Below are 27,427 nucleotides of genomic sequence, written 5' to 3'. Positions count from 1 at the left end.
GGGCGAGATGGTTTCCTGGGTTTCTAGGAGGAGGTCGCGAGAGCCAGTTCAATGGCTAGTCATGGCGATCATGTGAGAGTGTGGGCGTTGGAGCAAATGCAGAGCTGGAAACACAGACACTGATCAAAGCATCGCAGAGTGGTGGAAGAGTGGAGTCACTGACTGGGTTGAACGTGTGGCGGATTGGTCGATCGAGGCGGTATGAAAGACGTAGCAGCACGAAGCACGGGTGGGTTGGTGATTAGTAGCGATGCTGGACGAGGATGCGAGCGAGGATGGCAGCTTGTTCGGTGGCGGACAAGACGGGATGTAAGTTAATCAAGAGGATTGCGATTGTACTGGAGTAGCCGGATCTGAGAGAGTCGGAAGGAGGCGAATGACGAGATGCGAGATGGAGATGCGGCGTGAATGGAAGAGACGAGACGATACAAGGTTGGCTGTGTTGAAGTCGAGATGGAAGGATGAGGATCTGATGGACCAAACGTGGAGAAGTCGTCACCTTTGCTAAAGGATAGCGAGGAAGGAGTGAAGCGCAGCCGCCAGCAGAGTGGATCGTCTAGAAAGGCTAGACCACAAAGCGTAAGTGGGTGTGAGAGACAGAGCGAGGAGAACAAGAGAGCTCTCTCTCTGCTCCAAGCGAAGAGTAAGTCAGTAGTGACCGCTGAGAGACCGAACGAGCGAGCCAGATTGAGATTCAAAGGCAGCAGAGCGCACAAATCCAAAGGGCAGGCGGCGTTCATCCAAAGTGATGCATCAGCGCGCTCGCTAGACGAAAGGGGCAGCAGAGCAGTCGAATGAGCTTCAATCGCGGACAATTCCAGGAGCAGAGAGGTGGAGTGCAGCGAGTACGAGCGGAGAATGGGCCCTGCAGCTCAAATCTGCACCAATGACGAAAGCGCAGCTGCAAAAATACACTCGAGCCCAACTCAAATGAGAGCATTTAGACGCGGGTCAAATTGATTTTGTAAAGGGCGCAAACTGCGCCACTCACGCGCTCTTTGCCTCGCTTCGCTTTGCCATGCTGCTGGTCGTCCGAGTGACAGCGCAAATCCATATCGTCACTCCGCTGTAGCAAATCTAGAAGCATCGCCTGTCACTTACAGCATACTGAGCCTCGGTCGTTGTCTCATGTAGGCACCACTCCTAGTTGACGTTGACCTTGACCTTGACGTCGGCGCAGCAGCTGTGACACGTGATATGCACCACTCTCAGGCCGGACAAGGGCGCATCAAAAGCAGTCTTGGCGGGTCAACCGGTCAAGATGATCGAGGGCTATCTTGAGTCGCGCATGACACCTTATTCGCCAGCAACCACAATGTAACAGAAGCTGCTGACGACAGTGGCTGTGGTCATTACCGGGGACAGTGGCAAGCGGTGCAATCCGGTCCATAGCTTTGACGCTGCTGTCCTCTCGCAAGCAGAGGAGGTCCAGCCCACCTTTCTGAGCTAGTAGGCAATCGGCGTGGTCGGCGACGCCTGCAGGACCCTGACCGCGCTGACTTATTATATAGAAGCCGTCTGAGCGGCTGGCTTTGCGTCGTCATGTCAAATTGTACAGGTTTAGGCTGGCAGCCACACCTAGACCAGTCCAGGAGGATGATGGTGTTCCGAGCAGCACGTGATGGACCCCGCTACAAGCTCCGCGGATTCTTAATTGACGCTACGTGGCTGGCTGAGTCGCGCGGCCACGCCAAGCCTTTACTTCCTAGCCTGTCAGCCTGTCTCGCAGCGCCAGGAGCAAAGATTCAGACAGACGGAAGCAAGCGTCGTTAACAACATTGCGAACAGGCTCATAGTATCCTTCATACCTGCTTCCCTTCTGTCTTCATCTTCCTTCAGCAGATTGGACGGTCTGTGAGGAGCATCAAGACCCGCAAAGACTCCACCGCCCATCATGTCTACGAGTCCGAATACGACGCAACGGATGCCTTTGGCATACCGTGTCATCTTTGCCATCCTCGACATTGCGCTGCCTGTCATGGGCATCGCTTTCAACGTCCTGAACCCGCTGCAGGCACTGGGCAACTTTACACCGCATCCCACATCGCCCATCAACCTCGAAACCCACGTGTTGCTCGACTGCACGTCTGGCTTCTTTGCCGCTCTCGCCTTTGTCAACGTCTACCTGCTCATCTACCGACCTCACGATCTGGTAGTCTGGAAGGGTCTTGTCGGCGGCGTCTTTCTGCAGGACCTGTTCATGATCCGTGGCTTCCTGCAGGAGCTCGCGATGCGAAACGGAAGCCCTGCCGTCGCAGGCTGGAGCGGACAAGACTGGGGCAATGTGGCTGGATACTCAGTGATTGCTCTGGTGAGAGCCTTGTTCGTGTTGGGTGTCGGAGTGGGCTCGAACGCCAAACAAAGAGGCAACTGAAGAAGGCGTAGTCGTACCTGGCCTCGCTCGACTGGAGCATGAGCCGGTAGAGCAGGTCCCTGTCCAGATCCACCTACTAGCTTTTAGAATCAAGTCCGCACTTGCCTCCCTCAGACCGCCGCTTCTCGGTCGGCGTCACACCCAGGTCGCTTGCCGCCGATTCATGACCGTGATGGAGACTGGGAGGGACAGCCCACAGGAACGGCAGTTGGGCGCGGAAGTGGTGCACGTTCCGTGAAAGTCAGGCTTGTTAGATCATCAGTTTTCCTCGGGGCAGGCGCGGATGTCTCCGTCGAAAGCAAGATTTGCTGCGCGCCAGGTGATCGACCCAAGACCCTGAGCCGCGCTCTGGAGCTTCTGACGCGCTCCTCAGCCCCTTTCCTAGCTTGACTTCGCGGTGTTCCTTCTAGAGGTCCTCGCTCCTCTTCTACGACGGTCACGAGCACGCACGACATCTCTTACAACACTTGACGGAAGACTGTGGTCGTTCGTATGAGGCTCAACCTGCTCAAGAACACTTGCTGAAGCTGACTAGCAGGAGCTCATCGGGCTAACAAATCCGAATGGACAGGGATGGATGAGCGGACGGATGATTCCGTAAAGGCGAACTTGCTGCTTTCCTCGAATCTTGCTCCCGCCCTTTGTCGCCGGCGAATAGTGGACATACAAGCCGCACAGCTTGAGCTCCCGGTCGTCTCAGGAAATGGCGGAGCATAGCAGACCGAGACCCCATGACTCGTGCACAGGACCGGCGAATTGCAATGCCAACAAGGGTCATGGTTGGTTCGCTTCTTTCCGCTCGCTGCCACAGCTCGTGGTGTTGTTTTCTCTCAAGCACTACCCACAGCTTCTTGAAACGTTGAGCGCCAAAACCTCTGCGCTCACTCTTGCTCGTTTCTGATCATGAAGCACTGCCTGTCCAATCCCAAAGCAGCGTGACTGATGGTCTCTGTGAAGTATACGAAGGTTATGCTGGGACTTGCGAGTGCCAAGCGGGTCAGATGACTGAGGGGGCTGATGGTCAAGCCAGAAATTCCAGTCGATCTTGGAGCGGCAAAAGAGGAAGAAAATCGAGTGGAAAACCCTTGTTCCCTCGGTCTCACTCTTCCGCTCGGTGTTGGCTCTTGCTTGTGTTTGCTGTGCTGCGCTGGTCCAAAGCGGCGCTCCAACCAGAAATCGTCTCAGCAATTCCTCCACAACTGAGCCAAGGAAAGCTCCTTCTTCCTCCTCCTCCTCAGCCATCGCTCCTTCCTTCTGATCCCGCCACCTCATCCATCCCTCACCATCATCACGACCCTCCCTCTGCGTCAAGCCGTAGTAGCGCACGGCCTTGCATTTCATCTCCTCGACATCGGTGCACTCCTTCTGGATAGCGCATCCTTCGTCGACACGGGTCACTGACCACACTCCACCCGCAATTGTAAACTAAGACCTCGGTCTGGTTTGGCAGTCATGTTGCGAAACATCGCCTCGCGATCCATGCCCCGTGCGGCTTGGAGGGCTTCCACTCTCCCTTCCGCCTCGGCTCGTATCGCAAAGCCCTCCTCGTTGAGCGCTTCTCTCCGATACTACCAGTCTTCGTCCAAGTCCCAACAGGCTAGCCCCGCTCCTGCCAAGCCCCAGGCTCCTTCCGGAAACGACACCTTCATCAACACCACCAACGCCTACTACGCCGAGGAGATGCACAAGCTCTGGAAGAAGGACCCCTCTTCCGTACACGCTTCTTGGGATGTCTACTTCAGCGGCCTTGCAAAGGGTCTTCCCAGCGAGCAGGCCTACCGTGCTCCCCCGACCCTCATGCCTCTTCCCATGGAGGCTCCTCCCGTCGACGTCTCCAGCTTCGGCGGCTCCAGCGAGGCCGTCGATGACCACCTCAAGCTTCAACTCCTCGTCCGAGCTTACCAGGTCCGTGGTCACCGCATCGCCCGTCTCGACCCTCTCGGCATTCTCGACCCCGACCTTGACCCTAACGTTCCCGAAGAGCTCAAGATCGAGCACTACGGCTGGTCCGAGTCCGACCTCGACCGCAAGATGCGCCTCGGTCCCGGTCTCCTCCCCAACTTTGTCAACAACGGCATCCAGGAGCTCACCATCCGCGAGATCATCGATGCCTGCAAGCGCATGTACTGCGGCTCCATCGGCGTTCAGTACGTCCACATCCCCGACCGCGAAAAGTGCGACTGGCTCCGAGAGCGCATCGAGACGCCCGAGCCTTTCAAGTACTCTGTCGAGGAGAAGCGCACCATCCTCGACCGTTTGATCTGGTCCGACTCGCTCGAGCGCTTCATCGCCTCCAAGTACCCCAACGAGAAGCGTTTCGGTCTTGAGGGTGGTGAGTCGCTCATCCCCGGTCTCAAGACGCTCATTGACCGATCCGTCGAGCACGGTGTCGAGAGCGTCACCATCGGTATGCCACACCGCGGCCGTCTCAACGTGCTCGCCAACGTCATTCGCAGGCCCATCGAGGGTATTCTCCACCAGTTCGCCGCCAAGGAGGACGACGGAGAGGGCGGAGGAGACGTCAAGTACCATCTCGGCGCGAACTACGTCCGACCCACTCCTTCGGGCAAGAAGGTCGCCCTCTCGCTCGTCGCCAACCCTTCGCATCTCGAGGCCGAAGACCCCGTCGTTCTCGGCAAGACCCGTGCCCTCCAGGACTTTGCTAAGGACTCGGAACACACCTCGTCCCTGGCGCTCCTCATGCACGGTGATGCTGCTTTCGCCGGTCAGGGTGTCGTCTACGAGACCATGGGCATGTACAACCTCCCCAACTACGCCACCGGCGGAACCGTCCACATCGTCGTCAACAACCAGATTGGTTTCACCACCGACCCTCGATTCGCTCGTTCCACCCCTTACCCCTCGGACATTGCCAAGTCGATCGACGCTCCCATCTTCCACGTCAACGGTGACGACGTCGAGGCTGTCACCTTCGTCTCGCAGCTCGCTGCCGACTGGCGTGCCACCTACAAGAAGGACGTTGTCATTGACATTGTCTGCTACCGAAGGCACGGACACAACGAGACGGACCAGCCCTCGTTCACCCAGCCCCGTATGTACGCCGCCATCGCCAAGCAGGAGCCCACCCTCACCAAGTACGCCGCCCAACTCGTCGAGGAAGGCAGCTTCACCAAGTCGGACATCGAGGAGCACCAGAAGTGGGTGTGGGGCATGCTCGAGGAGGCCTTTGACAAGAGCAAGAACTACAAGCCAGAGGAGCGCGAGTGGCTCTCGAGCGCTTGGGAGGGCTTCCCTTCGCCCAAGGAGCTCGCCGAGCAGATCCTCGACCACAAGGACACTGGTGTCAAGGAGGAGACGCTCAAGCACATTGGCAAGACCATTTCCACCTACCCCGAGGACTTTACCGTGCACCGCAACCTGGGCCGTATCCTCAAGACGCGCTTGAAGACGGTCGAGGAGGGACAGAACATCGATATGAGCACCGGTGAGGCGCTTGCCTTTGGTTCGCTCGCCCTCGAGGGCAACTACGTCCGTCTCTCGGGTCAAGATGTGGAGCGTGGTACCTTCTCCCAGCGTCACTCGGTGCTGCACGACCAGGAGAACGAGGGCACCTACACGCCTCTCCAGCACGTCGGTGAGGGTCAGGCGCCCTTCGTCGTCTGCAACTCGTCGCTCTCCGAGTTCGGATGCATGGGTTTCGAGCTGGGCTTCTCGCTCGTCTCGCCTCAGAACCTGACCATCTGGGAGGCGCAGTTCGGTGACTTTGCCAACAACGCGCAGTGCATCATCGACCAGTTCATCGCCTCGGGTGAGCGCAAGTGGCTGCAGCGAACCGGTCTGGTGCTCAACCTGCCCCACGGTTACGACGGCCAGGGCCCCGAGCACTCGTCGGCGCGTATCGAGCGATTCCTACAGCTGTGCGACGACCACCCCTTCAAGTTCCCCACCCCTGAACGCAGCAACCGTCAGCACCAGGACTCGAACATGGCCGTCATCTACTGCACGACGCCTGCCAACTACTTCCACGCGCTCCGTCGCCAGGTGCACCGCGACTTCCGCAAGCCTTTGGTCAACTTCTTCTCCAAGTCGCTGCTGCGTCATCCGGAAGCGCGATCGAGCATCGAGGACTTCCTGCCTGGCACTGGCTTCCAGCGATTCATTCCCGAGCCCCACGCTTCCGAGGGCAAGGACGAGCTGGTCGCTCCCGACCAGATCAAGCGTCACATCCTCACGTTCGGCCAAACCTACTTTGAGCTCCTCAAGCACCGACGCGAGAACAACATCAAGGATGTCGCCATTTCGAGGATCGAGCAGCTCTCCCCCTTGCACTACGAGGCGGTGGTGCAGGCGCTGGACAAGTATCCCAACGCCGATCTGGTCTTCTGCCAGGAGGAGCCGTTGAACAACGGTGCTTGGAGCTATCTGCAGCCCCGACTGAGGACGGCGTGCAGGCATACGCAGCACCACAAGAACGATATTGTGATCCTGGCAAGTAGGCCGCCTAGCAGCTCGGTGGCGACCGGTTCCAAGATCGCTCATAAGGCCGAGGTCGCTGCGTACTTGAAGGACGCTTTTGACCTCGAGAGGAAGGCGTCGGATGGAGATCACATGTAGAGTCGATATACGCCGGGCTTTGTTCCACACTTTTCCAATGATCGTGTTCCCTTTGTCTCTTCCTCAGAGTATCACATCCGGCACACGCAATCGAGAGCAACTGAGAAAGAAATGACGATTGCGAATCCTATTGCGGGATACCCTGCAACTTGTTCCCCAGCAAAATAAAGCTCTCGTAGCTCGTCTCTGTGCCGGTATAATTGACCTTAAACTGCTGGACACCCGCATAAGCCTTGATGGCCTTCCTCCAGTAACACGCCGCACTAGCGGGACTGACGTATCTCTCTCTAAAGTAACTCCACTGGTTATCCGCGATGCGTTTCGCCTTGTCATCATCGGCCAACAACGCGTCCATGACCTCGGGCAATCGCATCCACGTTCGATCCCTATACACGTTGCCTCGTTCATCCTCGACCTCGACGCCTGGATCTTCGCCCGTGTACTCCGGTACAAAAACGATGTTCTGATCCGGCGAAGTGGGATCGGCGTTGTAGAGATGCGTCCAGTGTTGAATCCATCTTGGTTCATGGGTCACAATGACCGAGCGACAGTTTTGAAGGTAACGGAGACGACCGGAGTAGGTCATGCCTTCGGGGAAGGCGTGGTATTTCCACTTGCAGTGGTCTTCCATTGTCACAAAGCCTTTGCGATTGGCCCAATCGAGAGGTTCCACGTCGGACCAAGGTTGACCTTTGCTAGCTGCGAGCAAGGCTTTTCTATCGGCAGTGCCAACGCCCATCGCCCCGCGCCAGAAGAGTTTACCGATCTTTTTGCTCCAGGGGACCTTCTGATCGATCGCAAGCGTCTTTTCTCGATGGTTTGTGTAGGAGCCGATCCCAGGTTCCGGCCAGCTGTAGAAGCCGTAGTCAGGCATCAACCACAGATCGACGAGATAGGGTGCTCGATCGAGCGAAAACTTGCCCATGGACCCCCAATCGTTGGCACTGAGACAAAATTCGGCATCGGGCAACTTCTCCCTCGCGGCCATCACCGCCTGATCCAGCAACGCCAACGCCGAGTTGACTCTCGTGAAAGCCGACTGCTGAAAGTATTTCAGGTGAACACGATTGTTGTGGATCACCACGCGCGCATGCGACCAGATGCCATCGTCACACACCTTGTCCAGATACTCGGCCGTCATCGGATGCTCGGTGTAGTATTCGACGCTGCGATCGATTTCCTTCCAGAGACCGGGGAAGAAGGCATCGCATTCGTCTTCGGTGAGCGTGAGGTCTTCGGGGTTGAACGGCGAATCGTACCGCAAATCGGTGCGACCGGAGCCGTTGATCCAGCGAGAAAACTCGGAGCCGTCGACATCGGTGACGCTGGAGAAGCCGGTAGGTTTGGACGGGGAGGACCACGGGAGTCGACCTGCATATTGGCCGGCTTTCGCCTTGATCGTCGCTGAGGCGGCCGAATCGGACGAGGCGAGACCGAAGAAGAGGAGGAGCGCGAAGAGCGCCGCGCCGATCAGAGCCCATCGTGTGCGTGCGCGGCCAAAACCTGATGAGGAGCCGCGCGTATCTGATGTTGAGGTCGGAAGTGTCGAGCTGGTGGGCACGCGCACGTACTTGTTGAAGAGACTCGACATGATGAGCGACTGTGAGGGTGGATGTGGTGATATGTCGCAGAGGCGGCCGCGATGGATCACGGAATCATCGCTTGGTGGATCAGGGTCGAGGGTGCAGAGTGGGCTGCAGGGGCGCGTTCCGTTCTGAGACGGAGGTCAGATGAGCTGGACAGCTGCAGGTCGGTTCTGATTGAGCTAGCGCTGCTCTGCGTGTGGGTATGACAATCCGAAGTCGTACTGGAGCAGCCCTGAGATGCGCCGATGATGCGTGTCAGAAAGCGCGATGTCTGTAGTAAAGGCGACGAAGGAGGAGAAATGTATCGAAGCGGAAGACCAGCCAATGATGGCGGAAAGAGATGGTTGTCAAGACTGAGATGCAGATGCAAGTCGATTGTCATGAAATTCGCATCGAGCTGGTCTGAGCTTGAGCCAAAATGAAAGAGCAGCTGTCGGCCATCCTGCGCACTTTCATCAGCAGACCGCAGCGTGGCCAGGCGAGCAGTTTCAAGAAATTCCGAGGTGCAGGCTGAGCTAGACACGAGGCTGCTTGGCTGCTGCTGCCTTGGCATCTGTCGGTCAACACCAAACAAAGCTCGCCCTGCTGATGTCTCTCTTGGCTCAGCTGCATTTTCAATTGTTCTCAACCGTATTGCTGGTCTAACATCTTGAGCCAATTCGCCGGTGCTTGTGAGTCGCTCCTCAACGCTATCTGACAGCTGCTGCAAGGAACACGCACGAGTCACCTCCACCGCTTGCCAAGACCCATCTTCCTGGCTTCTTGCATCCTCCTCACCGTCACCCCTGCCACCCGCATCATGTCTGCGACACAGGCGCCATTCAGCGCGCCCATCGCCAAAGATGGTCCTGACGCCTCGCCCATCCGCAGCATCCTCGATACGGACCTATACAAGCTCACGATGCAGCAGGCCGTCCTGCGCCACTACCCGCACACCCGCGTCGCCTACCGCTTCACCAACCGAGCAGCGTCCACCATGAAGTTCACCCGTACTGCTGTCGATCGTATCCGCGGCCACATCGAGAAGCTGGTCCATCTGAAGCTGGAGAAGGATGAACGGGCATGGTTGGAAAAGACATGTCCGTATCTGCGTAAAGACTACTTGGATTACCTAGAGGCGTTCCGGTTCGACCCGGCCAACCAAGTGTCGGTCGACTTTGTTGCGACAGACGGAGAGTGGGGGGATTTGAGTCTCAAGGTGCAGGGTGTGTGGAGCGATGTGATCTTCTACGAGGTGCCGTTGATGGCGATCGTTTCAGAGGTGTATTTCTCCACTGTGGATACCGAGTGGTCGCTCGAGGGGCAGTTCGAGCAGGCTCAACGAAAAGCGACACAGCTCACCTCGCAAGGCATCCGCTATTCCGAGTTTGGCACTCGCAGACGGCGCTCCTATCAAACGCACAGGCTCGTTCTGGAGGGTCTCGTCGCCGGCGACGCAGCCTCTTCCTCCTCCTCAACATCAGGCAAGCTGTTGGGAACCTCAAATGTGCATTTCGCCCACCTCTTCGATCTGGTCCCCATCGGAACGGTAGCACACGAATGGACCATGGCCGTTGCAGCACTCGAGGGATACGCCCATTCGAATCTCACCGCTCTCCAGCTCTGGGACGCTGTCTACTCCCCACCCGATTTCGTACCCAACAGCCCGACGCACGACCTCACCATCGCGCTCACCGATACGTTCTCGACAAATGTCTTCTGGGCCGACCTCCTCGACAACCCAGCCGGCATCGAGATCGCCAAACGCTGGCGAGGGTTGCGACAGGACAGTGGCGATAGCAAGGCTTTTGCCCAAAAAGCCCTCCAGGCGTATCGCAGCATTGGCGTGGATCCCAGCACCAAGGTCGTCATCTACTCGGACGGATTGGATGTCGAACGATGTCTCGAACTCGCACAGTACTCGAAAGAGATCGGCATCGGTGCTGGCTTCGGTGTAGGAACCAGCTTTACGAATGATTTTCGCAAACGGGAAGGCGAGGAGAAGAGTAAGCCACTCAACATCGTTATCAAGCTGGATAGTGTAGAGGGCAAGCCGGTGGTGAAGATCTCGGATGAGCTGACGAAAAACACGGGCGATCCGGCAGAGGTCCTCGCTGTCAAGAGGAGGTTCGGCATTCCAACATCGACGCATCTCAGTCGGGATGTCGTCAAGGATATCACCCTGGGTGGAACGAGCGAGATAGAGGTCGAAGATGCTTGACGCATGCAATATTTGATCACATAGATATTCTCAGAAGTGTGTCTACCTGAAAGACGGTGCAGGGGTGGAGGAGACGCCGCCCAACGAGCTGCGCAGATTCCGCAACGCTCGATCCACTTCGAAGCTCTCATCGCCCAAAAAGGTCTGCCCGCCGTCGACGTCGTCGGAGGCATCGTCGAAGCTGAGGCTCGTCTCTGCCAGACCGCCGCTGACGGAAGGGGTGATCGAGCGCGCGCGGATCGAGCTCGGCGAGACCGACCCCCTCGAGGCGTGCCTCGCCCTGAATGCTGCTAGTGGCGAAGACGATGCTCCCGCACCCAATCCCATTGCGTAGTCCGCTCCGGTTTGAGTCGGTGTGCCCATCCGCGATGAGCTGCTTCCAAACCCACCGCCGCTGGAGGGCGAAGGCAACGGACTGGATGTTCTCCGCAACGACGGGGAGAATTGCGAGTAGTCGGTCGGTGCAGTCGGCGAACCTCCGCTGGGCGAACTTCTCTGCGGAGACGAGCGGGAGATCGGCGACCCGGCCCCGATAGTGGACGTCCTCGTCTTGGGCGACCCCTTCAATCTGCTCGCCGCAACAAAGTTGATCGACTTGGCCACCTGGGGCGAGTGCATGCCCAGCACCGGTCCCATCTTGCTATCTGTCTTCGGCGCCTCTTGGATCTGCTGTGGTGCGGATGTAGGCGGAGAAGCTCGGGACATCTGCACGCCTGCTTCGACCGCGTTGAAGAACAGGATGACGCTGACAGCCCACAGGATCCACCCAACGATACCGTCCACCAGCTCGTCAGTCTCGCCTCCCACATGTAGGTAGATCTGATCCAGCGCCGTCCAATATACGTCTCTTGGCCGTGTCGAGAATGCGGGTACGATCCAGAGCAGGCCCAGCGCGCCCAGGTTCCACTTGATCCGCCGCGCGAGGGCGATCGATGATTCTGAGTTGCCAGAGGCGCCTGCTGTTGAGGCTACGACCGCTCGTGTGCCGCTGATCTTGTTCGACGGCGTTGCGGAGGGAGCAGCGCTTGAAGTGGTGACCGCAGTTCGACTTGGTGTTTGTGCTTGTGCGGGAGCGGGTGCGGACACGGCGTTGTAGTACGGCGATCGGTTTGGTGTTGTGGTCGTACTCAGAGCTGAAGATGACTGTTGCTGCTGCTGCTGCGGTTGCGAGGGCTGCTGCACTTGGGGCGGAAGAGGCTGGTTCTGGAATCGCACACCTTTCGATTCGGCAGGTGTCAACGCCTGCGAGTACGCCGCATTGTTGTGGTACGACGTCGACGGGGTTCGTACGGGCGTGGCAAAGCCGTACGCCGACGGCTGTGGTCCAGTTCGACCGGGAGACGGTGCGGTCTGAAACATGTTGCGGATGATGGTAGGACTAGAACAACATGGGATCGCGAGAAGGCTTCTCATCAAAACCTCGAAATTGGCGCGTGCAGAAAAATCGTAGTCTGTGAGATCAGATGCAGTGACATGCGACATTTTTTTTGGCACGTGAGGGAGGCGCCGCTTAGAGAGTGTTGTTTGAAACAGCGAGACAGCCCCTGAGTCTAACTCAAGGCCAAAAAGACCAACACTTTCCAAAGAGACGCAGGGTGTGCATATCCTGCAGCTCAGCCAACTCCACCCGCACACTCTTGTCTTCACCACCATCATTGTCGTCGCCATCGTCACCAGCACTGATCCATCCTAGTCCATCGCAACTTCAACGCACAACACCAACGCAGCGATACCATCAACACGCTCTACAAACTCGTCCTTCACCCATACACAAGCCACGGACGATCCTCGTATCACACTCACAAAGTCGCAATGACCTCGCGCAGCACCGCAACCTCTTCAGCGGCGGCCTTCCTGAACGGCGGTGCCTCTTCGTCCACCTCCTCCTCGCTAGGCCGTAAGATGGGCAACCACCCACGTCAATCCTCTTCGGCTCTCTACACGGCCTTCTCCCCCAAACAGATCCAGGGCTTCAAAGAGGCCTTCAACATGATCGACACGGACTCGGACGGGCTCATCTCCCACGCTGACGTTGCAGCGATGCTCTCCAACCTCGGCACTGACGCCTCCCCCTCTTCCGTCTCCGCCTACTTTCGACCGGGCTCGAGCTCAGGCGGAGTCAACTTTACGCAGTTCCTCACCATGTTCGGCGAACACCTGGCCGAGTTGGACGACCAGTCGGTGCTCATGGAGGCCTTCGAGTGTTTCGATGAAAAGGATGTGGGTCGCATCGAGGCGCAGGAATTGAGGTTTTGGTTGAGCCAGGTAGGGGATAAGATGAGCGATAGGGAGATCGACAGATTGTTGAGTGGGCCATTCATGGACAAGAGCGGGAAATACTTCGATTACAAGGCGTTCACCGAGGCGGTCAAGATGAGCGAGCCGGCAGAGATCGAGTAGATTCACCACGACTCGAATCCTAACACCTGTATACTATCTCTTGCTCTCATTGTTGAACACTGGCTCGCATTCAGCTTTCGTATTGCTTCGTTGCACCTCGGGCCAGCCGCGGCAAGTTTCGTGTGACGACCCCTTGACTTGTACGTCTGCCCCTCCAATTACCTCTGCAGCGTCGCAGGCAGCAAGTTGCCCCACCTCGCAAGCTGCCTCATCGTCTCAGCGCAGCCGTTGATCTTCTCCTCATGTTCCAGCTGTGGTAGACCTCTGAGGCCGAGATTGTACGAGAGCCGGTCGTACTGCAGCAGCGCCTCGGAGAGCTGCGTGCTGATGCTGTGAAGACTTGAAGCGAGATCGGTAGCGTCTTGCAGGATTGCGTTCGACTTTGGAGAAGAAGGGCAGGTCGAAGACAGGGAGTACGGTGGAGTGAGGAGCGGTGTTGGTGGTCGGAAGGTGAAGGCAGGCAATGTGGGCTGGCCAGCAGCTGACAGAGGCGATGGTGAAGGCGAGGGTGAGGGTGTGGGAGGAAATCGTGGGGCTCGATTGAAGGGAGCAGGGCTAGGCGCAGAGGTAGGAGCAGTGGAGCTGAGGCTTTCCTGCGTTTCGTTTGGGCTGTCCGTATCGGTGGCGGTGTCCGAGGAGGTATAAGCATCCGGATGCCGTGGCACGCTAGAAAGCGTGTTTCCCGAGTGTACAGGCCGCGATTGCTTCCTGTGAACCGACGCTTGTCCCCTTAGTTCTGCTGATTCTCTCCAGGCCTATGACTTGGCTTGATCTGCATACGACCTTCCTCCGTGGCTTTCTGTACCACTGCACTCTGCTTCTCTCGTGATCTTCTGACGTTTGCGCGAGACTTCCATTGCCGGACCGCCTTCTTCGGTCGTACGTCTCTTTCTGCTTGCGTTTGGCTCCGAGACCATGTCATCACGCGTCCTCCGACGCGCCTCGTAGTCCTCCTGGCTCACGCCCGCGAGGCGCAAGTATAGGCTCTGGCTTCTTTCAAAACTCCCCGGCACGTCGACAACGTACGACAGCTGACTCAGGTCCATGGGTGAGCAAGACTGTTCTACCTCATCAGTTGGCGAGCAAGCACGTCGCCCCTCAACAGGGACCCCTCGAAATTGTGGAGCATGAGCAACGTCAGGGGCCGGCGTGTGGTCTGGGGTTGGGTCAGGCGACGCTTCTTCCTTCTTGACCTCTGTGTCCCACAGCTGGCGCCTCCTGATCTTGTGGAAGAAATATCCTATGCTGGCTTCCCTGTTCCTCTCCCGCGGGCGGTGCAGCAGATGTCTGAGCTTGGGCTGCTTCTTGACGCTCTTAGGTGAAGCAGACGTGTGTGCTGTGCTGGAGGGCCCTCGTTGCGGGAGGGGCGAGTTCGTCGGATCGGCGGACAGAAGCGATGCTATGTCCGCAGTCCACATGTCCTGTGGGTCGAAGTCGGGGTCGTCGTCTCGCCTAGCGACATCACTGACGGTGTGTGTGTTGACTTCATCAGTGAGGAGTGCCTCGACAGCCTGCTGGGCTGAGCTTGGCACCGCGCCTGCTTGCTCTTGCGAGTCGATTGTGGCGCGATCCGTCTCGTCGTCTTCACCTAGCTTGGCGGCATCGTTGCGCCCGTTCATCTTGCCAATATGTTGACTCGGCAAGCTGACGCGAGCCAGCTTGTCCTTCTCAGCTAGCTTTCTGGCCGCCCTGTTCCTCTTCATAAATTCGACTCGCCTGGACGGGAAGCTGGGGCGCTTGACGGTCATTGTGAAGTGTGTTGAGCGATTGTGAGGCTGGCTCAAGAATCAGACACGCAACCTTATGTAGGTCTTGGCACTTCAAAGATACACCCGCTGTCCCGAGCGTCCACGCAAATGATCAACTCAGCATCTAACGCACATGAAGTGCACGCGGGTGTTGATCCGCCTTCATATCGGAAAACAAGCTCCCGTGGGTGCGCAGGAACGAAACTTCATAAGCGCAAAGCTTCTCGTGTTGTCACATTGTGTTGCGTGTCAACGCATCATACCCACGTCTGGAATTCGAGTCAAGTCACACCCAATCATATCTTGTCGAAGCTGATAAGTCAATGTATTTTTCGCTGATATGTACAGTCTGGAGTGCAAGTTCGTATGCTGCTGTCGTCACGCGGCACCTCCTCTTGACTAACGCTCTGGCTGATCAGGCAGCAAACCCGACAAGCGCATGAACAGCTCTCTGTTGCGCTCCATCCCCGCCTTGACGTCAACCAAGTAGGACCCTTGTGGCGGGTCAAATGGCGAACTGGACCGTGCTTGTCGGTCGTCCAGCTCGTCGTCCTCCTCGAGATCCGGAAAGTGCTCCTCGTACACCTGAGATTTGACCGACTCGCTTCGTATCAAACTGCGACCCTGAAGCGACGGTGCCATCTCCGAGTAGACGCGTTCGGACACCTCTCGCACGATGCGTTGGAGAAGGTTTTGATCGATGCTACTTGCTGCGGTGGAAAAGGAGGTCGAAGGGGTGGAGAATGTCCCACTTCGCGTTGAAGGGGTGGTTCGCGTGGTGGACGATACCGAAGAATAGCGGGTTGACTGGGACGACGATTGGGAGTAACTTTGCTGGGACGACGACTGGGAGTGACTCGAGCTGGCGGCCACGGCGGGGTATGTTTCGCGGCTGCTGCTAGCATTGGGCGCCGACACGGTCCGACGAAACCCACGCTTGGCAGTGATCGTTTCGGGTTGAGTCGGGCTGAAGAAACCCAAGAAGACTGTTTCTGGATCGCGCCTCTGCCGGGTCCTTTTCGTAGGCGACGCTTGCACTTTACGTTTGCGTTTGGTGGGCGACACTTTGCTCTTTGCGAGCGATCGCGTCGCCTCTACACGCCTCGCTCGAGCTAATGCCCTTGCCTTTCTCTTCTCGCCCCACCTTTCGTCTGATGTGTCCGTCTCCTCTTCGTACTCGCCTTCGTCCTCCTCCTCGTCCTCCTCCTCCTCCTCCTCCTCCTCGCCTTCGTTCTCCTCCTCGTACTCGCCATCAGAAGTATCTGGCATCTCCTCCTGACGCACCCGCTTCTGTCGGCGCGTAGTCTTGACTGAAGTTTGGATCTGACGCCGACCCCGTCGTTTGGTGCCGGTATCAAGGTCTTCGCCGCCTTCGCTATCGCTGCTGATCTCGACAATGTCGCTCGTCACCCCCTTTCGGACGGGTGGAAGCAGATCATCGTTGGTCGGAATATTATAATATTGCGACCTGATCCCCGGAGGCAGCCTCTTGAGTTCAATGAAGAGGCTGGGCTCATCATCGTCGGTCACCACGGGCTGCCTCGGTGCTTCGAGCGTGATCTGAACGGCGGGACTTGGAACCGATTGAGCGATAGGCTCGAGTGGGACAGCTTGCTGCTGGGCTTCCACGCTATGATCTGTACTCCCGGTCGTCTCTTGCCGAAAGCTCACTTCTTGACTGGGCCGACATCCCTCCTCTTGACTCGACACAAGCTCGTCCTCCTCTTCTGATGGGTCCACGTCTGCCCAAGTGAAGCAGATCGGCGAAGAAGCACGTGCCTGAGGCGATCCTGGCGTCACCGCCGGGCCTGTCATCTGCTGGATCGTCTCTTGACCGTCTTCGTTTGCCTGACATGCAATCGCTTCGCTGGCAATCTCGGGATGTGGCGATCCCGGCATCGCAGCTGAGCTTGCCATCCACTCGACCGCTTCTTGCGCAATTTCGTCTGCCCGACCCGCGATCACTTCGTTGTAAGCCGCTGGATGAGGCGACCTCGGTATCACAGCTGAACTCGTCATCTGTTGGACCACTTCTTGTCTGGTCTCGACTGCTTGACTTGCGACCGCTTCGTCAGCCGTTTCGCTGGGCTGCTGATCTCCGCGGATCTCGACACCACCATCGGCGTTCTCTGCAGTCATCCCGTCTTCCCTATCATCTTTCACAGTCAATCCCTGCGCTCGCCTTCGCTGTCTGCGACGCGCCATGTCGCTCCTTGCCTCCCTCGCCTTAGCAAGATTCTGGAGAAGCGCTTCCCGATGGGGTTCGCTAACCTTTCTCTTGGGCCTGTTCGGGTCGGCTCGAGCAGCAGAAGCCTTCGCGGACCAGGCCTGCCGGCCTTTGGCCGCGTTCTGCCGGACCGCTTGCAGATGCGTCTCGGAGAGCTGCCTCTTTGGCTTCTTCGGCTTCTCTGAAGTGCAGAGGGCCTCTTGGGGAGCGGATTCGGTCTCGGGCACCTGCGAGCTGTCTACCTTACCAGAGATTTCGGGTGGTTCGTGTGCGGCAGTTGGCTCGACTTCGGTGGCTGGGCTTGCCGTGCTTATCGTCGCTCCAGCGCTGCTGGCTGGAGAGGGTTCGTGTGGAGTAGCGAGCTCGACTTCGGTGGCTGTGCTTGCCTGTGTGATCGTGACGCCCGGAGAGCCCTCGCAATCTTTCTGTTCGGTTTGAGAAGGGACTGATGCTTCGGTTGAAGCCTTTTCGTTCGCCTGGTCCGCCTGCTCGCCAGAGACTTCCGGCGGCTCGTGTGTGGTAGCGAGCTCGAATCCAGTGTCTTTCCTTGCCTGACAGGTCGTGACGGCTGGAGAGCTCCTACGAGTCTCCTGTGCGGTTGGAGAACAGACTGCTGCTTCAGATGAATCCTTCTCGTTCGTCTGAGGCGTCTGCTCACCAGACACTTCCAACGGCTCGTGTGCAGCAGTCGGACTGATTGTGATCGCAGTCGTTTCGGCTGGAGAACCCTCGCAATTTTCCTGTGCTGCAGAATCTCGACGCTCCTCCTGTGCGGATGGTGGACCGGTTGATGATGAGGAGGCATCCATCTCTGAGCGCTTTTGACGACCAGTGAGGCCCGTGCAGACCCGCGCAGACGTAGAATGGATTTGCAAGAAGGATGCACGCTTGGACCGCTCTGGAGGGTCGAACAATGGAAGCGTTGCACGTGGCAGCCACGAGGTCTCGAGCGCACGCTGATCTCGTTGCTACCGAGAACGGTGCTGCTGAAGGAGCGGGTGGAGGAGTTGGCGAAAACGTTTGACAACGAAGGCAACTAACCGATGAGGCTGTGACATCTGGGAGGGGGATGGAAGCACGCCAGATTGGGTAGATAAAGGGCAGATGAGCAGCTGACCGAGTGGGTGGTTGGACCAAGACCGAAGGTCGCTTATCTGTGCGACTTCATTTCGCTGGGCCTTTCGTGCTGCCGACCATGGCAGAACCTTTCGAGCTGCTTTACAAGTGCAACTTCATCTCGCTGGCCCTTTCAGCTCGTGGTAGATCTTTCGAGATTCCTGACGACTTTGCGCCGGGGTATACCGGGAGGGAGCGGTTGCTGAGAGGACAGCGGGGGTCCCCCTCGTGCGAGAACTAAGTTTGACGTAAGGACGCCTGGCGACTGGCCTACATTCCGAAACAGGCCGTGCTGCGCCGTTTCTGCGCAAGAGGCATCGCTTTTCCGAAGGAGTCTCTCCACAGCTCCTGGTGCCGTTTGCGCACTTTGCCATCTGAGTCCCTCCCTGCTTCTCACCTTGCTACACTCCTCCCAGCTCGTCGTATCTACCCTTTACTTTGGGGCACCTGCACTCGCATGCGCCAGCATGTCCGTCCCTCCCCCAACCCCCACCGCACCACACGAGATCCTGTTGTTCGACGTCTCCCCCGTCCACCTCACGACGCAGCACTCCGGCTGGTTCTCCTCATTCACACGTCGAGCCCTCTCTCTCTCTCCACTATCACCTCTAAGCCCACGTTTCAGCTCATGTATGCACCCTCGCCGGTGGAGTACGAAGATCTCATTGCGTACGCTCGCACGCTCCAACACGGCGTTTTCGGCATCGTTCATGGATGGAGTGCGGACGTGGACGCCGTGGAACTGGTGGTTCTGATGGACGACGGCGGTGTGTGTATGGGAAATCTGGTCGGACCCCGTTTTGTGGTGGATTGGACGACCGAATTTGAGCAGCAGCCGGGGCATGTGCATGATAGGTATACGGCGAGTACGTATGTGCCCCGATCGAAGCTCGTTACCACCTGCCCGGCAGCCGAGCAAAGCGTCGAGGTGACCAAGGGAAAGGATCGAGGTGTGAACATGGCGAAGGAATGTGCGAAGGTGATCAATGATGGAGCAAATGCGATGGCCAGACAAGGCAAGGAAGCGTCCGAAGTTCCTACCAAATCGAATTCGAACAAAGGCGCGACGTTGGCCAAAGGACACGCAACTGAATGCACGAAGTCCTCAACCAACCCCAAGCAAGTGATCAAAGACGTCTGGAATGTCGCCAGGCGTCTGCCAACCGAGCCGGAGGTACGCGCACACAAATGCCTCGACTACGCCACCTCCTCAACGTCGAACTGCATGTGCGAATGGCACACGTGCTCCAGCTCCACCGTTCACCCTTGGCTCGCGTTGCGCGGCGACTAGCACCCCGCTCACACAACACAAACACACTGCAAATGAAGTTGGTGAGCAAAAGGTATATTTCTGAAAGTTATGTAGTGATGCCGGGCGTGCTTCCCTCCCGCTCTGCGCTACCGGGAATGATGATTTCCATCTGCTCGTCGCTCTGCGCGAACACGGCGAGTCTGTTGACCGTCCCCCCCTGTGCGATGGCGCGTTGACCAGGGGGATGGGAAAAGTAGCAATCCGCACGAGTGCAGCCCAGACCGAACCGGCACGGTGTGCTCGACGCAACGCCGCTCGAAGGGCCGGACCGCGACGGTGGGTGGGAGAAGAAGCAATCTCCCCGCGTGCATGCCGCGCCGAATCGACACGGTCGAGACGTAGATTGGCTCGGGAGCGCCGTGTCCATTGACAGTGTTTGTCGTGCCACCGGTGCGGGCGCCACAGCGGGAGCGAAAGATACCGGCGCAGCAGCTCGTGGTCGGATGCGCGCCACAGCAGGACTGACGTGGCTCCGCGTGCAGTCCTTGTTCGTGCAGCCTGCACCGTAACGGCAGTTCTGCTGGCTGAGAACGAGCGCGTTGGGGTCGCCATTGGGTCCTGCGGCGGATGGCGATGCGTGCGAGTAGGGACACATGGGATTGGTGCAGCCGAGGTTCCAGCGGCAGATTGAGGTTTCGGTGGGCGCGGTGGGGAAGTCGCTCGAATGGGTGGATTCTGGAGCTGCTGCGGGGGGAGGCTGGTTGTCCGGCAGCATCGGGTCGATGCGCGAGAAGATGGACGATTGACCGTTTGCAGCTGCTTCAGGCGCAACAATTGAGGGCTCTGCTGCTGGCTGTACAGCGGCGAAAGAAGGGACAAACTCTGCCGCTCGTGGATCCGGAATGCCGGCGCGGCCAAAGATGCTGATGCCGCCTGTTTGTTCGTATGTCGGCGGCTCGGGGTCGTCGTTACGATTCGGAGTCGGGAACAGCTCCCTGCCCGCATTTCCGTTGGGTGCTGTGTCGGCTAGAGAGTTGCGCACAGCTTGATCATAGGCACTCTGAAACGCCCGTTCGCCGGGAGGAGCCCCCACCCGCGGTGGTGGATTCCTGCGTCGTTCCTCCGCCTTGTTTCGCCAGTACGCCGCGCCGTCGAATGCGGTTTGTTCGTCCCGCCGCGTGGAGGATGAGTTCTTCCACGCTTCGTTGCTGCTGTAGTCTCTCGACATTCTATGATCTCGGCGTTGTGATGCCGGTGCAGGTGGGGATCTGCTTCTTGACCGCCTCTGGTCGCCGCGACGAGCATTCAACTGCGCTGGAGATCTGCTCCTCCTGTTGTCACGAGCGCGAGAAGCCGAGCCAGACGCCTGAGGGGACCTGCTTCGCCTCAAACGGGCATTGCGCGTGCGCGCTGAATCTTCGGCAGCGCCGGTGTTGGAAATCGACCCGGACGCAACGGCGGCAGCAGAAGTACTGCCCTCCGCAGCGTCAGTCGCAGCGCCATGTTGTTCGAGGAAGCTCCGTGTCGCCTTCCAGATCCACTCTGTAAATGCGCCATCGTACTCGTCCCCAATGAGCTCTTTCATCTCGGCCGTGATCTGCTCGGCGGTCTTCTGGTTGGCGAGCATGACGACGATGTATTCGGCCATGACAGGGTCGTCTTCGGACGAGTATTCGCGGTTGGCGAGCTCGACCTGGATGGCCTGCTGCAAGCCCTCGCACTGTGCGAGCTGCACATCCAAGTTGCGGAAGCTCGACATGGTCCGAGAGCGCTCCCCGTCGTGTGATGGGTGGATGGATGGTGGAAGGATAAGGAGTTGCGGTTAGGGTGGAGAAACATGCAGCTTGACGGTGTCTTGCGACTCAGCCAAGTTGAGAAGAAAAATGGATCGGGTGGGGTCGACGCCAGATCGGGGCGAGTGGAGTGGACGCGAAGAGCACAAACCAAGCATCCTCATCACATCTTCAACACTTGGACCATCATCTCCCTGGCATCACTTCACCCAGGTCGTGGCCAGTCAGCTTCAGCACATCGCACATCTTCATCTGCGAGGGTAGCGGGGCCACTTACGACTTTTGCCAACCAGCGAACAAGGATCGCAAATCGACCGGCAGATCAACTCGTCCGAATACATCTCCTCTGTCTAAACCAGAAGGATCACCCTCGACGCAACACCTCTCACATAGCGCTCGCTGCTAGCTACAACATACTCCATTATGGTGCGTCTTCAGCCGTACAGAACACAGTTGACAGTCAAAACTGCGAACCCCGACCAAAGATGCTGACCTCCTCTTTCCTCTGTCCTTCTCCTGTGCAGTTGCCATTGTCGTTGCTCAATGCGGCGAAAGACAAGCCAATGGTAAGTTGCAAAGTTGTGTCCGGCTTACATTGCAACCTCGAACTCTCGCTGACTCTGCTTCGCTCCTCGCTTCATTTGATCTCATCGGCACAGCTCGTCGAACTCAAAAACGGCTCGACGTTCAATGGCCACCTGGTCGCGTGCGACAACTTCATGAACCTCACTCTGCGCGAGGTATACGAGACAAGTGCTGTGAGTCTCCTCCTTCCCAGCTTATTGCCTCTCATAACGCTCATTCACTGACAACTTTCTTGATGTTAATGTAAAATAGAGCGGTGAACAGTTCTGGAAGCAAAAAGAGTGCTACATCCGTGGTAGCACGATCAAGTACTGCCGAGTAGCAGATTCGGTGATCGACCAGGTCAAGGAGCAGGAGGAGCAGGCGCGCAAGCAGCGACAGCAGGGTGGAGGTGGATTGTCTGGTGGTGTCAGCCTAGGCAACCGCGGCGGTGGTGGTGGTGGAAGAGGCTTTAATCGGGGTGGTGGACGCGGCGGTGCTGGCGGCGACCGGGGAGGGAGGGGTGGTGGTGGTGGTGGCGGAAGGGGAAGGGGACGAGGTCAGTAAGCCAATCCGCTCTCTTGTATCAACACATCACACACGGCACAGATCCAATCCACATAACATGCAACACAGCGTACAATTCCATGTGATCACGTCGATGAAACCAACCACGATGCTCGAACGCTTCGCATCTATTCGACCTTGCCAGACCCACGAATCGCTTCGGCACCAACATCCTTGTGCTGGCTCCAGAATCCCTCGCTCACACCGGCATCGCCCTCCATGGACTGCCGGATCTTCTCCACCCCCCTCTTCTCCTGGTCCATCTGCCCGTCGACGTGACTCTTCATCGTCTCGACACGCAGCATCCACTCTCTCCTCCTCACAATCATCTCCTCGTTCGACCCCCTCCAGATGAGTCTCTCCAATATATGCCTCACGCCGCTCCTCACGAGCCCATACACGTGTTCGGCCAACAACGCCACCAGGATGGCCGCGACAATCGCCCCGGCGGGTCCGCTCGTCGGCACGTGCCGCGGAAGCAGTCTCGAGAAGCTCAGCGCACTCTGCGCCCCCTCCCCCATAGTGACATTGCTCGGATGCAAATGACTTCGCATCGTCGTCTCGTATCGACTGTGTCCGTCCAACAGCGCCTGATCGCTCTGCTGGAAGAGGTAGACGAGTGCAGCGTTGTTGAGAGCGCCGAGCCACGCAATCAGCCCAAACGTCTCGAGCCACGGCCCGATGGTCTCGGCGCGAACAGGGATGGGTCGGCGATTGTTGACACTGATCTTGGCCGCATCCGAACGGAGTTCGAAGAAGTTATTGACGAAACCCATCACGGGTGAGAGGGGCCAGGAGACAGACCAAAGCACAATGAAGCCGAATTGGGTGGCCATCTCCGCATAGTCGCCGAAAAGATCGTAGGGTGGCAGGAGGAGTTCTCGTCGAACGCGCGAGACAAAACGTCGTTCCGACTCCTCCCTGTCGTCCCCACCCGGGGTTGACTCGCCGGAAGAGGTGGTGTCGACAGACCCCTGACGCGTAGGAGTCTGACCAGCGCCATTGGACGTCTTCTTCTCCGCCCGCTCCTCTCGCCACTCGGCAAATTTGCGCATCAGCACCGGGAGCGCCAACTCGGTGAAGGCGTTGACAAACTGACTCGTGACGCTCACCGCAAAGAGCTGCGTATGCATGCGGTCGGGGTTGATGTGGAAATCGATGCCCTTTTCCGAGATCTTGCCTTGAAGTTTGGCCTCGCGGATGGAATCCTCGAAGAAGCCGCGCGACACCATGGTTTCCATGATCATCTCGCCGAACGGGATGTACACGTAGGCGCTGAGGGTGAGCGCGCCGTACGCGGTGATCGCCTGCATGGCAAAGCGTTTGAGGGTGAGAGAGTAGTCGTACGATTTGGAGCTGTAGTGGTTCTCCCACTTTGTGATGGCTACTGCAGTCGCCTGCCAGGCAGCCATGATTTGTGGCACTGCGACCACCAGCAGCGCGGTCGGGATGAATGGCACCGCTTGCTTTAGCGGTCCGTGGTAGAGCTGAGTGATGAAGATCTCCACCACAAACATGAGCGTCATCGTCGCTGCCAGCGCCGAAGCGAAGAACGCGACGATGGGCAACGAGAGAACCACGCGCAGCTCGCGACGCCACCACTCGAACACCTCCTCGGTCTCCTCGGTAGCAGGGTCGGTTCGCGTAGTTCGAGGCATAAAGTCGTGTCGGCGACGATCGACTTCCGATACACCGAGGGTGCCCCAACGAACCGCCAGCTTCCGCTCCTTCATCCTCCACAGCTCGACTGTGAGGCACGACCACGAGACGAGCCCGAGCGAGTAGATGGGCGAAAAGGGTCGGCCGAGCAGCCAGAACGAAAGTCCCAGCAAAGCGGCCGGTGCCAGCGCCTGGAAGTAGTAGTTGAGGAAGCCAAAGTAGAGTGCGACGTCCTCGCCGAAATGCTCGCGGATCGAATCGAGGTCTTCGAGACCCACGCCGTAGAAGGCTTTGGCGGGCGAGGTGTGCGACCAGCGCTTGATCCAGGCTTTGTTGTAGACAGGGTCGTGGATGGCACTCATATCGACGAGGTGCGGGAATTCGGTGAGACCGAGGCGCAGACCCGCGCCGGAGGGAACTTGCGACTGACCACCGGCGTCCTTGACGGCGTGACTGGCCAGGTCGGGCAGCGTCAGCAGCGAGTCGACCAATCGCAGTCGTGATGCTGGCGTCAAGTGCAAGGCTGAGGATTGGTTGGAGCCTTGCAAGCTGGACGAGCGCGGAGGGGGAGGTTGCACCGAGAGCACGCCGTGCAGATAGTCCGAGAGCGCCTCCTGACGTGCCAGCCTGTGCAGAAGCTGCGCATCAGCCTTGACGAAGATGAGGATCTGACCAGAGCCTTTGGACCCCTCGCGACTGGTAACCTGCAGACCCGTGCCGCGAATGCGTGAGATCAGGTTATCATACTCTGCGGCGATCTTGGCTCGCTCCGAGGCAGGCACCTTTGTTGAGGAGCGAAGATGCTTTTTCGAGATGTGCTGGAAGACGAGGACGTAGTCTGCGATCTGCGAGTCTGGGGTCGACTGCGGTACTGGATATTCAGAGGAGGGATCGACGACATCCTTGACGCTTTGCTTGGCGGATTGAAGGGCGCCTTGAATGGGAGGAAGCGCCTTTTCAGACATGTTCGCAGCGGTCTGTCCAGGGCTGCTGGATGACGACTGCTTTGGTGGGATTGCTGGAGCAGCACTAGGTGTATCGTGCTTGACGCCGTTCATGATGTCGAACAGAACGGGAGCCTGCGATGATAGTGCAGAGAGAAGAAGCAAGCCGGAGCGGGTGACGCTATCAGTTGCGCTGTGCTGAGGCGGTGAAGGCCATGCATGACAGTTGAGCACATGCACGGACACTTTTCTTGACAGCGGAAGTGTGCAACCATTCCGTCATCTTGCCGAACCATGACTTTGCATTTTCAATTTCTTCGCGCCATTTCTCCACATTTCACAGTCCTCAAGCCATCAAGAGACCGCACAACGTCAGAGCAAGGCTATGTACGAGCTGCTGTCGATGACGGTGAGCAATGCTCTACTGTCACATAGCGTAGGACGAATACATGCGGCTAGGATGCGAGACGTCGTACAGCAACTCATGCCAATGCAGGGCGACGGTTTCGAATCGACAGGTAGAGCAGCACAAAGAGCGTCTCGATGCGTGCCTTGACCATCTGTGAGGCGTACATGAGTACAAACGGAGCAATGATCAGCATGATGTCCAATCAGCGACTCGTCAATGAAGCAAGCAAAGCGAGGACTTACCATAGTGGTACCGAAGCTAAACAGCCCCTTGATCAGCTGCGAGTCCAATCCTTGATACAGTCCCTTCAGTCCTCCCCTCCTCACCGTCTTCCGGAGCACATCCAGCAAGTTCCTGTACATCTTCCTACCCGTTGGGCTCCTCCACTGCAGTCGTGTCTTGCAGAGGATCAAAGGGAAGACAATGATGGTCGAGATACTGTTTCCGATGGCCGATGTGACGAACGTCTGCAGCGAAGACGGCCTCTCGCGCTTCTCCTTGGGTATCAACATGGTCGAGATGGCGTTGGTCGAGTAGAACGTCAGCGCAGGCGAGATGCTCAGCATTGCAGCCGTTTCAAAGCCAGACCAGAGACCCAGCCAGCCTTTCTCGGCAACGATCTCGCGCAGCACATCCGTGATCCCCGCCGCCTCGGCATAACCCCCTTCGTCGTCCGATTCGCTGTCCGAGCTGGGTTGGGCACCACCAGTCTCCTTGCGCTTGGAGAGAGCCTCCTGCTGCTCCTTCGTCTTTTCCTTGGGCGTGGCGGACGTCTGCATTCGAACAGTGACGTTGGAGAGCGGCGTGGTGAAGAAGCGAGAGACAATTCCTGCCAGCGCTCCAATAGCAAGATCCTCGGCTGCAGTGATGACGATGGATGGCGCCTTGCCTTTGCCTTTGCCTCCCGCGGGCGGTGGTGGCAGCTTGGCCCTCTTGCGGTCTTTGATGTAGTCCATGAAGAAGGAGCGAAAGTAGAAGAACAAAAAGTTGGAGAGCGTGTTGGAGAGTGTATCGGAAGCGAGACCCTGGTAGAGCCCTCGAACGCCGTTCTTGTCCACGATCTCCTTCAGCGCCGCACTGATCGAGCGGTAGCCTCCTTTGCCATCTCGCCCGCGAGATTGGGTCTGGCATCGTGTGGAGAGCAGATCCAGTGGATAGACCAAGGTGTTGCTGGTGATCGAGCCGAGTGCGCCAGCCGTGGCCTGGGCAAAGGGCGGAAGCTGACTCTGTGCCATCTTGATGGATGTATGCGATTCGACCGATTCAGATTGGGTGCTGACAGGTCCTGACGTCGTTCTTAGATGAGGACAAGCGCTTGAGCAGGATGGCTGAGCCGTTACACCGCAGCAATGTGAGGATGCAGTAGCGTTGGATGTGAGCTTGTGCGACAGGCAGTGAGAACGAGCGGGTGTGAGAACGGATGATGGTCGACCGGAGGAAGGATCAGGATACGGCATGAAAGGCAGACATCCTCCGGTTGCTTCTTTTGCCCGCCTTGTCCGTATCTAAAATTGTCCCATTCACGCGGGCACTTGCGAATCTCGCCTTGTGCCGGCTCAGAAATGGAGGCCGGCCGCGATGGTCGAGATAAAGTCGGCAAGCGAGTCAGGGTCTTGAGACCGCAGACAACGAGCTAACTCGATGCTGACAGATGGCTTTCCTCAGCCTCAACCTCTCCCTTTCCGCATCGCTGCCAACGGCCCAAACCTCTTTGGCCCATCACTGTGACTTCGGTTGGCCATCATACTGTATGGCCCGTTGAGAAGGAGTCGAAGGACTTGCTACGCGAGAGAGGGCGCACCGCCAGCCGGCATCCAAAAAGAACCCGATAAACCGGACAAAGCTGAGAGAGCACGGTCTGGGCTTGGTTCAATTTCCATTTTCAAGTTTCATCAAGGTCGCCGTCTGCTGCCTCAAAAGCGATTCCAAAATTGCTTCCCTTTCCGGCCATTCCTTTCTGACAGCGATGACGTCGTGGCGCGCCCACCTTTTCCCGTCCGACTCGAGGCTAGC

General features: G+C 57.9%; 12 protein-coding genes across 12 annotated transcripts; 5 read left to right on the top strand and 7 right to left on the bottom strand.

Moving 5' to 3' along the window:
- Nucleotides 1-1,894: 1,894 nt before the first annotated feature.
- Nucleotides 1,895-2,374, top strand: PSEUBRA_001010 (uncharacterized protein; the record flags this gene model as incomplete). Its single annotated transcript, XM_059464498.1, has 1 exon — nucleotides 1,895-2,374. One exon carries the CDS (start codon nucleotides 1,895-1,897, stop codon nucleotides 2,372-2,374), a length of 480 nt encoding a protein of 159 aa, XP_059321108.1.
- A 1,452-nt stretch (nucleotides 2,375-3,826) lies between these two features.
- On the top strand, nucleotides 3,827-6,949 carry PSEUBRA_001009 (Transketolase-like, pyrimidine-binding domain protein; the record flags this gene model as incomplete). Its single annotated transcript, XM_016434312.1, has 1 exon — nucleotides 3,827-6,949. The coding sequence occupies one exon, from the start codon at nucleotides 3,827-3,829 to the stop codon at nucleotides 6,947-6,949; it is 3,123 nt and encodes a 1,040-aa protein (XP_016294397.1).
- A 127-nt stretch (nucleotides 6,950-7,076) lies between these two features.
- PSEUBRA_001008 (Lipopolysaccharide-modifying protein) lies at nucleotides 7,077-8,540 on the bottom strand (the record flags this gene model as incomplete). Its single annotated transcript, XM_016434288.1, has 1 exon — nucleotides 7,077-8,540. The coding sequence occupies one exon, from the start codon at nucleotides 8,538-8,540 to the stop codon at nucleotides 7,077-7,079; it is 1,464 nt and encodes a 487-aa protein (XP_016294396.1).
- Nucleotides 8,541-9,334: 794 nt separating this feature from the next.
- PSEUBRA_001007 (Nicotinate phosphoribosyltransferase family) lies at nucleotides 9,335-10,735 on the top strand (the record flags this gene model as incomplete). Its single annotated transcript, XM_016434331.2, has 1 exon — nucleotides 9,335-10,735. One exon carries the CDS (start codon nucleotides 9,335-9,337, stop codon nucleotides 10,733-10,735), a length of 1,401 nt encoding a protein of 466 aa, XP_016294395.2.
- A 42-nt stretch (nucleotides 10,736-10,777) lies between these two features.
- On the bottom strand, nucleotides 10,778-12,094 carry PSEUBRA_001006 (uncharacterized protein; the record flags this gene model as incomplete). The annotated part of the gene is made up of 1 exon (XM_059464497.1): nucleotides 10,778-12,094. The coding sequence occupies one exon, from the start codon at nucleotides 12,092-12,094 to the stop codon at nucleotides 10,778-10,780; it is 1,317 nt and encodes a 438-aa protein (XP_059321107.1).
- Nucleotides 12,095-12,547: 453 nt separating this feature from the next.
- Nucleotides 12,548-13,135, top strand: PSEUBRA_001005 (EF-hand domain protein; the record flags this gene model as incomplete). The annotated part of the gene is made up of 1 exon (XM_016434317.1): nucleotides 12,548-13,135. One exon carries the CDS (start codon nucleotides 12,548-12,550, stop codon nucleotides 13,133-13,135), a length of 588 nt encoding a protein of 195 aa, XP_016294394.1.
- A 158-nt stretch (nucleotides 13,136-13,293) lies between these two features.
- On the bottom strand, nucleotides 13,294-14,883 carry PSEUBRA_001004 (uncharacterized protein; the record flags this gene model as incomplete). The annotated part of the gene is made up of 2 exons (XM_059464496.1): nucleotides 13,294-13,744; nucleotides 14,312-14,883. The coding sequence occupies 2 exons, from the start codon at nucleotides 14,881-14,883 to the stop codon at nucleotides 13,294-13,296; spliced, it is 1,023 nt and encodes a 340-aa protein (XP_059321106.1).
- A 399-nt stretch (nucleotides 14,884-15,282) lies between these two features.
- Nucleotides 15,283-17,919, bottom strand: PSEUBRA_001003 (uncharacterized protein; the record flags this gene model as incomplete). The annotated part of the gene is made up of 1 exon (XM_059464495.1): nucleotides 15,283-17,919. The coding sequence occupies one exon, from the start codon at nucleotides 17,917-17,919 to the stop codon at nucleotides 15,283-15,285; it is 2,637 nt and encodes an 878-aa protein (XP_059321105.1).
- A 1,665-nt stretch (nucleotides 17,920-19,584) lies between these two features.
- On the bottom strand, nucleotides 19,585-21,237 carry PSEUBRA_001002 (uncharacterized protein; the record flags this gene model as incomplete). Its single annotated transcript, XM_059464494.1, has 1 exon — nucleotides 19,585-21,237. One exon carries the CDS (start codon nucleotides 21,235-21,237, stop codon nucleotides 19,585-19,587), a length of 1,653 nt encoding a protein of 550 aa, XP_059320903.1.
- Nucleotides 21,238-21,694: 457 nt separating this feature from the next.
- On the top strand, nucleotides 21,695-22,402 carry PSEUBRA_001001 (Ribonucleoprotein LSM domain protein; the record flags this gene model as incomplete). Its single annotated transcript, XM_016434326.2, has 4 exons — nucleotides 21,695-21,697; nucleotides 21,796-21,837; nucleotides 21,931-22,029; nucleotides 22,109-22,402. 4 exons carry the CDS (start codon nucleotides 21,695-21,697, stop codon nucleotides 22,400-22,402), a joined length of 438 nt encoding a protein of 145 aa, XP_016294392.2.
- Nucleotides 22,403-22,530: 128 nt separating this feature from the next.
- Nucleotides 22,531-25,119, bottom strand: PSEUBRA_001000 (Anoctamin; the record flags this gene model as incomplete). The annotated part of the gene is made up of 1 exon (XM_016434307.2): nucleotides 22,531-25,119. One exon carries the CDS (start codon nucleotides 25,117-25,119, stop codon nucleotides 22,531-22,533), a length of 2,589 nt encoding a protein of 862 aa, XP_016294391.2.
- A 368-nt stretch (nucleotides 25,120-25,487) lies between these two features.
- PSEUBRA_000999 (Mitochondrial substrate/solute carrier) lies at nucleotides 25,488-26,649 on the bottom strand (the record flags this gene model as incomplete). The annotated part of the gene is made up of 2 exons (XM_016434309.1): nucleotides 25,488-25,565; nucleotides 25,657-26,649. The coding sequence occupies 2 exons, from the start codon at nucleotides 26,647-26,649 to the stop codon at nucleotides 25,488-25,490; spliced, it is 1,071 nt and encodes a 356-aa protein (XP_016294390.1).
- Nucleotides 26,650-27,427: the final 778 nt, after the last annotated feature.

The sequence above is a fragment of the Kalmanozyma brasiliensis genome, assembly GCF_000497045.1.
Source record: "Kalmanozyma brasiliensis GHG001 unplaced genomic scaffold PSEUBRA_SCAF11, whole genome shotgun sequence".
In the NCBI taxonomy this organism is placed as follows: Eukaryota; Fungi; Basidiomycota; class Ustilaginomycetes; order Ustilaginales; genus Kalmanozyma; species Kalmanozyma brasiliensis.
Note: the sequence above shows the minus strand (reverse complement) of the source record. Positions and strands in the feature narration are given on the sequence as shown.